The 12151-nt window shown below is 37.3% G+C and overlaps 1 protein-coding gene across 1 annotated transcript in view; it reads right to left on the bottom strand.

The window, feature by feature from the left end:
* Positions 1–12151, bottom strand: part of Rbm13 (RNA-binding motif protein 13) — a 39414-nt gene that overhangs the window by 11603 nt on the left and 15660 nt on the right. Inside the window, exons 6-7 of the mRNA XM_053785659.2 lie at positions 6623–6802; positions 5423–5506 (exon numbers count right to left, since the gene is read on the bottom strand). Coding sequence (XP_053641634.2) covers positions 5423–5506; positions 6623–6802 — 264 coding nt within the window. The remainder of the gene's footprint in view (positions 1–5422; positions 5507–6622; positions 6803–12151) is intronic.

The following is a 12151-nucleotide window of genomic DNA, read 5'->3' as shown; positions in this document are numbered from 1 at the left end:
GTTTATCCTGTATAAAGAAATTAGATCAAAAAGAAATGACCCAAAATGGATGAATAATAGGCTGAAATATCTACTAGGGCATAAGAAAGGAATTTATAGGTGTATCAAAACAGGTGAGGGTCATCTTATGAATCAGTATATTGACATTAAGAGGGACATTAAAAAGGGGATAAGAAAAGCTAAAAGGGACTATGAAATTAAAGTTGCTAGGAATTCTAAAACTAACCCAAAAAGTTTTTTCCAGGTATATAGAACAAAAGTTAGAGATAAGATAGGTCCCCTTAAAAATAACTATAGGCATCTTACTGACAAAGAGAATGAAATGTGCTCGATTTTAAATAATTATTTTCTCTCGGTTTTTACACAGGAAGACACTAACAATATTCCAGTAATTAATTTTTATAGTGGGCCAGAAGAAGATAAATTATGTAACATCACAGTCACTAGTGAAATGGTTGTGAAGCAGATAGACCGACTGAAGCAAAATAAGTCACCGGGTCCTAATGAGGTTTTTTCGAGGGTTCTTAAGGAATTCAAAATGGAACTCTGTGAACCATTAACTAATATTTTTAATTTATCTCTTCAAACAGGTGTAGTGTCTGATATGTGGAAGATGGCTAATGTAATTCCTATTTTTAAAATGGGAAAAGTCATTACCATCAAATTACCGCCCAATAAGCCTGACCTCAATTGTAGGCAAATTACTAGAGTCAATTATAGCTGAGATTATAAGAAGCCATCTCGATAAGCATAGCTTGATTAATGATACTCAGCATGGATTCACAAGAGGCCAGTCTTGTCTAACTAATTTATTAACTTTCTTCAGTAAAGCTTTTGAGGCTGTTGACCATGATAAAGAATTTGATATTATTTACTTAGATTTTAGTAAGGCTTTTGATAGAGTTCCAAAGACTGTTAAAGAAAGTGGCAGCTCATGGCTTTGGGAAAAGGGTGCTCTCGTGGATCGAATCATGGCTCACAGACAGGAAGCAGAGTGTATCCATAAATGGGGTTAAATCCAAGTGGGGATCAGTAACACGTGGCGTTCCACAGGGATCAGTCTTGGGCCCGTTGCTGTTTATAATATATATCAATGATCTTGATGAAGGAATTACTAGTGATATGAGCAAATTCACCGATGACACAAAGATAGGTAGGATAACTGATTCAAACGTAGATGTTAGGGAACTTAAGAAGGATTTAGACAAACTCTATTCTTGGTCAGAAAAGTGGCAGATGCAGTTCAATGTAGATAAATGCAAGGTTCTGAAGCTCGGGAGTGTCCATAACCCTGGGGTTATAACCCTAGCATTTGTAAGTTGCAGCTCAAATAATGTAGATTTGTTGAATAGAAATCGTAATGACACGATTGCAATCGTGTCATTACAAAGGTTGGTGGATGATTTCTTAAAAGTACAGGAAAGAGTAAGGTTAAGAGGATAAAAAGTTGACGGCAGTGAAGGGACTTGAGCTACAGTTCGTCACGGCCATGCTAGCTGGAGATTCGTCTGTAAAAACTTGCATTTGTGGTCACAGAGGTGCCTGTGCTAACCTTCCTATGGTGTAGAAATATACCTAGTTGGATGAATCTTATTGTGGCTAGCTGGTCTAGTGGCTAACGCGACGGGCTGGAGTTTTGAGACTATGACCGCGGGTTCAATCCCGGCCGGGGGTATGGTTTGTTTGCAATCGTGTCATTACGATTTCTTAAGTCAAGCCAGGAAATGTTTATCTATATGAAGCAGAAATTCAGTGCCTACTTTTATCCCTTCAAGAACATTGTTGTTGACGCATCCTTGATTCTGTTCAAGGGACGCTTGTCATTCAAACAATATATACCGAGCAAACGTCATCGCTTTGGTATAAAACTTTTTGTTATGTGTGACTGTGAGAGTGGTCTTGTGTTGGACGTGACTGTATATACAGTACCAGGAAAAACACACTCGACGATACCAGGCGCATGTTGGGCATTTCTGGTGATGTTGTTCGAAAAATGATGGAACCATACCTTGGCAAGGGCCATACATTGTACACAGACAACTGGTATACCAGCCCTATGCTCGCTGATTTCCTATGTGTGAACAATATTGATATATGTGAAACAGTGAAAAGGAATAGAAAACATATGCCAAGGTTCAGTGGAGGCAGTATTGAAGGTGCAGTGCAAGTGCCAATGACATCATGGCACTGACGTGGCATGACAAACGGGACGTGACATTGCTGTCAACCAACCACAGAAACGAAATGGTACAAACAAAGTGAACAGGGAGACCAATGAATGTATTGTCAAGCCATCTGCTGTTGTCAACTATACAAACAATATGTGACTCGCTGACAAGTGTGACATGATGATAGGGTTCGTTGACTGTGTGCGTAGGAGTCGCAAGTGGTATATAAAACTGTTTTTTCACCTTGTAGACATTGCAGTGCTCAATGTATTCAATATGTACGAAATAAAGACTGGAAAACGACAACGTTTTGCAAAATTCTCCCTGAATGTCGTAAAACAGATAGCAAAAAAGTATGGTACCACACCTGTACCTGCCCCTCAACAGTGACCTGTCACACCACAACCTGTCCCCCAACCACAACCACAGCCAGTGGGGGAAGTGCCAGACTGAATCATCCCTAACTGTCACTACTTGGTACCAATACCACCTACCCCAAAGAAGAAGCATTCCCAGAAGAAGTGTGTTGTGTGTGCTACCACCACAAAACTACCCCAACAGCGGAAGGACACACAATACATTTGTAACCAGTGTGGGGTGGCACTCTGTATGAATCCATGCTTCATGGAGTATCATACAATTGTGGAGTTCTAGAAACATAAGTGGGACATGTAAATACTTGTATATAGTTGTAGATAATAATGAGTGATTCAGCCAGGTGTGCAAAATCACCTGTCAGTGTGTACATGTGTGTCTGTGACAATATGATAATTCTGTATATATTATTGGTGTATAAGCAACAATTAACATTGAAATCAAAAGAATTACTGTAAAACATAAGAATCATATCATGAAAACCAACAAAAGTAACAAAAAAAATGGAAAAAAAAAACGGTAAATATGCAGAGTTTCTGCAAGCGGCAGCACTCCATGTTGCTGTCAGGTGACTGCCAAGTGCCAACTTCACGGCCTCATATCTCGGTAAGTACTGACCCTAAAAAACTTTTTTATCCTATAACACTTAGAAAAATGTGCACTTTTTTTCTATAAAAAAAAAACTATTTTTTTATTTTTCAAAATATTCAGGACACTGGGGTAGTGAACATATATATGCGTTTGGACCGTTTACAGGTTAAAAAGATACCAGAAATGTTATAAATGGTGCAAAGGTGACATTAAAACAATATCGAAGATGACTGACACAAACGGATTAAACTTGTGAGTGGAGGTTCCACTGTATTTTTAAATGTTTATACAGTAGTGTACTGTATATTGTAATAAACAGAATAGAGGAAATCAGCTCTAATATACATTATTTAGGTATGCATACTGGTCAGAGAGCCCGTCATACGTCTGAGTCGTTGGTAAACGAGTACATCGCTAGGTGAGGAGAAAATGTAATTATGAGAGTAAACCTACCATCTGACTTATGACCTGCTCGACTTACGACCACTCGACTTACGACCGTGTTTTTTTTGCCAAATTTCTGGGAAATAAACAACTATTTGTGTTGTACACAGTGTTTATCCTAAACCTGACAGTATAAAATACAGTACTAACAGCATAAAAAGTAAAGTAAAACATGAAATACCAAAATAAAACAATAAAATAAAGTCATTACAAAAATGTGATGTTGATATTCAGTAGTAAAGTTCGACTTACGTCCATTTCGACTTACGACCGGTTTCTCGGAACCGAACTCAGTCGTAAGTTGGATGGTAGGTGTACATATAAAATATGCAATAACTTTAAAACCTTTGAAATTTTGAAAAGTTTCCAGACATAATGGAGACGTGCTCACAGAGAACACAAACAAACCAGGTGGAGTGCAGTGACCATATTAGAAAGATGGGGAGCTGTACAGCGAGTTTTGGTCATAATTTGAAATGTCCGTATTAGTGGAATCCCGTAAAGCGAAATGCCATAAAGTGAAACGCCGTAAAGCGGGGCCCTACTGTGTTGTGCTATGAAGGAGGGGTGAGGATGATGCAGTTCAGAAGGCCATCTGATCTGTGACGTCAACACGCTTCTGGCACGTCAGCAACTGAATAAATGATGTAAAATGCGCTTCCACTTCTTTTAAGTCACCCTTTCAATCATTCAATCACTCTCACCAGAAGTGTGCCAACATAAGAATTCAGATGACCCCTGTGAAATGCAACATTAGTGGAGAGAGAGTGCTAAATCAGATGGCACTCTCTCTTTAGTCTCCTTTCCCTGTTACCTAATAATAATAATATCTTTATTTCTACAAATTCATGTACAAAGTATATAGGCCTAGCTGACATCAATGGCATACAACTATATAGAAAGCTGCTTGTTATGTAGAGCATTTTGGGCAAGTTAGGTCAATTTTGTCCCAGGATGCGACCAACACCAGTCGACTAACACCCAGGTACCCATTTTTTACTGATGGATGAACACAGACAACCAGTGTAAGAAAACACGCCCAATGTTTATACCCTCGCCGGGAATCGAACCCAGACCCTCACCATGTGAAGTCAGAGCTTCACACAGGGCATTATAATAAAAAAGGGTATTACAATAAAAAAAAACATAATAATATCACACCTAGATAGTAGGTTAGTAGACAGCAACCACCCAGGGAGGTACTACAATCCTTCCATGTGAGTGTAAAACGGAAGCCTGTAATAGTTTTACATGATGGTAAGATTGCTGGTGTCTTTTCTGTCTCATAAACATGCAAGATTTCAGGTACGTCCTGCTACTTCTATTCACACTTATGTCACACAATACATGCATATACAAGCATATATATACACACCCCTCTGGGTTTTCTTCTACTTTCTTACCAGTTTTTGTTCTTGTTTATTTCCTCTTATCTCTATGGGGGAGTGGAACAGAATTCTTCCATGCATGTTGCAAGAAGTGACTAACATGCTGGGAACAAGGGGCTAGTAATCCCTTCTCTTGTATAAATTACTAAATTTAAAATGAGAAACTTTGTTTTCTTTTTGGGCCCCCCTGCCTCAGTGGGATGCAGCCAGTTTGTTGAAAGAAGAATAATAATAACATCACAAGGGACTGAAGACTGGTTTTCCTAACAAGGTACCTGTATGCTATGGAACAATGCTGTTACACTATAATTTGCCCCAAGTTAACATGTTAATAGTGTTTTTATTTAGATGTGCATTCTAGTTATTACGAACACTCATAAATATAATTAATGGCAATCAAATACAATTTATAAATAATAAAAGTAAAAACCATTTTTTATCAGTGGACTGTATTACCTCTAAATCCATTTCTTCATCATCACTTTCTTCAAAGTCTACTACAAACTCACGCTCCACCTCACTCTCATCATCGCTATCCATCTGTAATTTAAAGACTATGAAATAATGCATGATCAATTACAAATAAAAGCCTGCACTCTTAATAAACTTTATACTTTACAAAGCTCAATGGAAACGGGTAAAAAAGATTAAATATATCAGGTGGGACTCATTTATATAAATGAAGAAATTCCTAAAAATATGTATGACACCAAAAATCAATATTTTTACGAAATACAATACTACAGTGTGTTAGGTAAAAGGACACAAGTGCAATTAATGTGACATTTTATTGTCGGTAATTCTACCACAGTTAATACACACTATCCTGTACTGTACAATCAGCCCTCTACATCTTCAGATTTAAATTATTCAAAATTTTTCCTCAAAAGGCTCCTGCATAAAAAGGTGAAAATTTCACTTTTTTTTCAGTACCTGTTTTGTATTGACTTAGCACTGACATTAACTGAGGAACAACAGCCGTTCACCTCAGACCAGGAGGGTCAAGCCAACCCTCTCCACACCTTTCAAGACCATGTACCAGTAAACATAATTCAACTACAATGCAAGTTGTGAGAAATATTATTAATTTGTTTTTGAATTACAACTTGCATGGGTAGGTTTTTTTTGGAGATGCCAAAACATCACCCATTTTGTGCCATATATTGCGAGGAATTTAACTATGGTGTTACGTATTTGAGATTTTTCTGTTCATTAACAATTCAATCTATCCTTTATTTTCATGTGTAAGTTTACACTTGCCAGTGATATTAGGTCTAGCGATTATGATAATGATCCATATTTGTGAAAAAATATAGAAACTGTGGTAAAAACATGCATGCTGCCAGAATTTCTCCCTCAGTCAATCTGCCAAGACATTTATATCTACTTGTTTTAGCACAAATACACAATCTTAGTTTTCACAATTCACCCTATTCACTATTGTTACATTTGTTCAAGATGTACGTAATAATGAAGCAAAAGCCTTCATTAATTGTGAATTTGACTCGGGATGACTTTTTTTTTTTCTTGGTAAAAGCAACTCCAATGATGTCCAAACAACTGATAATACTAATTTTTATTCAAAATTCCTACACTGGCCCTACTCATCTCCTGCATAAACATTTATTAAAAAAGTATAAATCAACCTTCTCTTACCTCTTGTCTTCTTTCTTCCTTCATAACTTCTTTTTCAAGCTGTTGCTCAACATCTTCATCAGTTTCAACTTCTTCCAATTTCTCATCCACCTCTTCTTCCTCAATATCGCTCTCTTCTTCTTCCTCATCTTCAAGTCGAACATTAAATGCTTCTTGAGGAAAGTTGTAGATGCGCTCATACTAAAATAAAAATAATTTCTTGTATACAGAACAAGTAATACTTTCTTTCTTTCTTTCAACACATCGGCCGTATCCCACCAAGGCAGGGTGGCCCAAAAGGAAAAACGAAAGTTTCTCCTTTTACATTTAGTAATATATACAGGAGAAGAGGTTACTAGCCCCTTGCTCAAGTAATACTTGCCAGTGTTAAATACAGTAAATTCTCTCATATCACAGGATTAACTATCACATTTTTAATAACAAGTAGTTCATATTTCTTTTGCATAAATATTCTTTCACAATTTTGACTGAACATTCACATCATAACCTTAGGAAAAAATGTGAAATCAGGCTGATTCCTGCATGAAAAACTTTTCTCTGCCTTGGATGTCGCTATTAACCCTTAAACTGTCCAAACGTAGATCTACGTACACGTGCGTAGCGCTCTGAATGTAGATCTATGTATTATTGTACATGCTTTCAGGTGTAAAAAAAAAGTAGATAGATCTACATTCAGAGCGCTACGCACGTGAACGTAGATCTACGTTCAGACAGTTTAAGGGTTAATAGTTTTAGGAGGAGGCTTAGCTTGGTCCCCATCCCCCCCTCATTGTTTACTGTACAGTTACCCCATGTAGTCAGTATGTGGATATGTCCCTTATCATTCTCTATAGTTTATTGCTCCACATTTTGAAGGTTGTGTTTTTACTGCCAAATATCTTATTGCAACCACTGGAGTGATTAGATTTAAATGCCACTACATATGCAAGAAGGTGCAGAAACTTCTTGCTGCAATAACTGAGGCAGAACCTGGCGTGCTCAAATCCAAGCATAAATTTAAACAGTACAGATGCAACAGCCAACATTAAAGTTGAATGAGATCATTTGCCACAATCAACATTAAATGCAGGCTGGGAAAATTTATAGCCTACTGTGGTTAATAATTTCACAGATTGTCCACTGGTACTCAGGTCCAGGATCTGGTAGGAATGTGCCAAGTTAGAGCTTAGAAGATTTGCACCCAGAAGATGTAAATGAACTCTTAGATGTCAAACAAACTGCAGAGGAAATGTGGAAGAACTCAATTTCCAGACAGAAGGGACGTAGATAACAGAACATGAGAACACTAACTGAAACAGTTCGACAATCTTCAAGACCTATGTGAGATATTGCATTGTGTACAATATGTAAAATTAGATGCTTTCACTGAAAAGGATCCTGACTCATCCAGAAGCGTTGTTGTGAAGTAGGTGATTATGTTTTATTGTCAGTTGTATAAAGTGCTGCTGGAAAAAGCGTGACAGAATTCCTGAAAACTCCAGTAAGTAACAACTCTACACCAACCTCAGCCATCCACCTCATTTCTTGCACACAACACCCAGTCTCCTCAGCCCAGCAGGGCCACGGTAACCCTCTCCACTGTTGTCCAGATCAACAGACATCAGCAACCAGAATTTAAACTACAATAAAAAAAATATTAACATACGAGCCATCTCCCACTGAGGCAGGGTGACTTAAAAAAGAAACCACTTTCACCATCATTCATTCTATCAAAGGCATGATAGTCACTGGTGAAGTACTGACCTCTGCCCATTTTCCACTGACAAAATGCCCTCAGGATCACATCAAGAACAAAGTTTTGGTAGGTAGTAACAGGTGATAGTGCTGGCAAGAGGTGGTGATGCCTGCCTGTTGTTTGTACGGGTATTGTATTATGCCCACTTTGTTTAGCTTGGCATAGTAATGCCACAGCATGCCTTTCCATACCTTTCAGATTAACAAGCAGCAACCTCTACAATGTAAGGTATCAAAAGTCCCATTATTTTGACAATAAGACCATTTAAAAAAAAATTTGCCTTCTTCAGACTTGTCAGGGACCTAACTCTTATTTTCATTACATATAATGAAATTACACACAGCATCAATTTCAAGAACATAACACTTGTGATGTAAGAATTCACTGTACAGGTTGGCTATCACTAATCTGGCATCATTGAGACCTGTAGGGTGCCAGATTAGGGATTTTGCTGCATTACAGAGTGGTTAGGTTAGAATACACTTAACCCAACAGCTATATTTACGCATCAGCGATTTCACCCACTTAATGCCCTATTTTTGGCCCATTCCATTGTTCCAGTATACTAAACTCATAGCTATTTTGCTAGTATTCTTTCTATTCTGTTGACTGAGTACAAGAAACTACCCACAAAGTGGTCAGAAATTGGTAATTTGGCCAATTTCACACAAATTCCAAAAATGCCAATTTCGAAACAGGGTCCAGAATAAACAATGCAGACATTCCTAGCATTAAAAAAGCATTTTCTCTGTTCATTAGTCATGTCTCTAGGCCCCTCTTATATTATGCGTGCTTTCCATTTTGAATTTTTATTCACACAAAAAATAGAAGATTTACTGTTATGCAGACTACTGCATTATTGTAATAATTGCATAAATAATGTCAACCCATTCATGACTGCGTATTAGACCAGCCAGTTGGACACGTATTGGATGGCAATATTTGTTTACTCCTGAACATCTGCAAAAATCAAACATATCCACTATTTTGTCCTCAATTATAAGGTACTTTCAAGGGTGAAACCAATCAAAATTATATCTATTTTTGTAATATATCTTCCATTCTATCAAATGAGATAAAAAAAAACGAGAATACAACCATACAAACCATACGAAAATACACCACAAAATCAGGTTTGCACCATAAACATGATCACAGTGTGAAGTAGGTCACTGTGCTTCTAAGGTCTCTGAAGGAGACCTAATTAACCAGTAAATTGTCATACACCTTGCCTTGGCAAATAGCTGTCAGACACGCCTCTTGGCTTAAGTCTAAGGTCTTTTGTTCTTGACGGGTGTCAGGTCTTAAAACGTGGTGTAGTACTCCTCATAAGGAAGGGAGGTGCTTTAAGGACCATATAAGGTCAAGGAAACAGCTAGAGAAGGGAAGAGAGAGGTCGGGACAGGTTCGGTGAGCAGGAGCCCTGGACAGCCGTGTGTTTAGGGGACTACACATTGCGAATCTTGGGTCAGCTTGTCGGTGAATTAACCCTTTCAGGGTCCAAGGCCCAAATCTGGAGTCACGCACAAGTGTCCAAGATATTTAAAAAAAAAAATTTGTTATTTTTTCTTATGAAATCGTAGAGAATCTTTTTGTGAAGGTAATAAAACAAAAAGTACGAAAATTGGTGGAAAATTGACGAAATTATGCTCTCGCGAATTTTGATGTGTCAGCGATATTTACGAATCGGCGATTTTGCCGACTTTGACTCCCATTTTAGGCCAATTACATTATTCCAATCAACCAAATTCTTAGCTATTTCACTAGTATTACTTCTATTCTATCGATTGAGCACAAGAAATCGCCAAGTCAACTGTTTCAACTACAAAATAAAGTGATCGGAAATTGTTAATTTGGCCAATTTAACACAAAGTTCAAAATATTCCAATTTCAAAATAGGGTCCAGAATGAACAATGTAGGCATTCCTGGCACTAAACTAACATTTCCTCTGTTCATTAGTTATGTTTTGAGGCTTTACAAATAAATTCCATTTTGATTTTTTATTCACATAATGAATTTTTATTCACACCAAAAAATAGAAGATTTACTGTTATGCAATACTGTAATAATTGTATAAATATCATCACCATATTTGTGAATGTATATTAGACCCACCAGCTGATGTGTATTAGACGTGTGAGGTCGTTTGTTTACTCTTGAATATCGGCAAAAATTTAACATTTCCGCTACTTTGAGCTCAGTTTCAAGCCATTTCCAATGCTAAAACCAATCAAAATCATCTCTATTTCTGTAATATGTCTTCCATTCTATCAAATGAGACCAAGAAATCGCAAATACAACTATAAAAAACATACGAAAAACCACTGCAAAGTTGCTGTTTTAATCGAAAAATCATGATTTCATTTTTTTTCTCTCATTATGCACAGTGTGCTGCAGGATCTGTTTTATGTGGTGCATACATACCACATAGATGCATTCTCTCATATCTAGGCCCAAATGTACCACTCACAGTTTATCAGAGTGAGCTGAGCTCATGGCGTAGATCTACGGTTTGGACCCTGAACGTAAAGCCGTAGATCTACGGGACGGACCCTGAAAGGGTTAAGAGTGAGTACAAGTCCATGTTACTGATAACAGGTACCCTTCCCCTTGGTAATAAGTATCATAGGTCAATTATTATATCATGTATTCTCTGTAAGGATATGCTGTATTCTCACTCTTGTTATTAACCCTTTGACTGTTTCAGGCCCCTTTCTGAAACTGTCATTCTATGTCGCTCAATTTTTGAAAAAAAAAAAAAAATTATTTTTTCTTATGAAATGATAGAGAATCTTTTCCCGATGGTAATGACACCAAAAGTTCGAAATTTGGTCGAAAACTCATGGAATTATGCTCCCGCGAAGTTAGCGGTCTCGGCGACATATGCGTATCGGCGATTTCGCCGACTTTGAGCGCTATTTTCAGCAAATTCCATTGTTTCAGTTGACCAAACTCATAGCTATTTCTTTAGAACTCCATTTTATCTATCAGCTGAGTACAAGAAACCTCCCATTTACTAATTTGGACTACCCAATATGGTGGTCAGAAATTTGCAATTTGGCCAATTTCACGCAAACTAAAAAAGATGCCAATTTCAAAATAGGGTCCAGAATAAACAAGGTAGACATTCATGGCACTAAAATAACATATGCTCTGTTCATTAGTCACATCTCTAGGCCCCTCTTATATTATTATTGCTTTCTATTTTGATTTTTTATTCATACAAAAAAATACAAAATTTACTGTTATGCAGACTACTGCATTATTGTAAAAATGGTATAAATAATATCAGTGCACTAGTGAAAGAATATTAGACTCCCCAGTTGACGTGTATTGGACGTGTGGTGTGATTTATTTACTCCCGAACATTGGTAAAAATCGAACATTTCCGCTACTTTGAGCTCAGTTTCAAGGTCATTTTCATCGTCAAAGTAATGAAAATCATCTCTATTTCTGTAATATGTTTTCCATTTTATCACCTAAGACCATGAAAACGCGAATACAACGATAAATACTATACGAAAATACACCTCAAAGTCGGCGTTTTATTCCAAAAAAAATGATCAGTTTTTTTTCTCTCATTACTCAATGTGTGCTGCAGGATTTTTTTTATGTGGTGCACACTGACCACACAGACCCATTCTCTCACATGTGGGCCTACCAGCTTTCTCCCGCTTGATTTGAAGCCGCTAGAATTATTGAGTATATATACGTCAAAAACGTTGGCTCGTAAGACGTATTTATACGTCGAAAACAGTCAAAGGGTTAACCCTTTGGCTGTTTCAACCCCAAA

The sequence above is a fragment of the Cherax quadricarinatus genome, chromosome 14 (assembly GCF_038502225.1).
Source record: "Cherax quadricarinatus isolate ZL_2023a chromosome 14, ASM3850222v1, whole genome shotgun sequence".
Classification (NCBI taxonomy): Eukaryota; Metazoa; Arthropoda; class Malacostraca; order Decapoda; family Parastacidae; genus Cherax; species Cherax quadricarinatus.
This window is presented reverse-complemented; position numbering and strand designations above follow the sequence as displayed.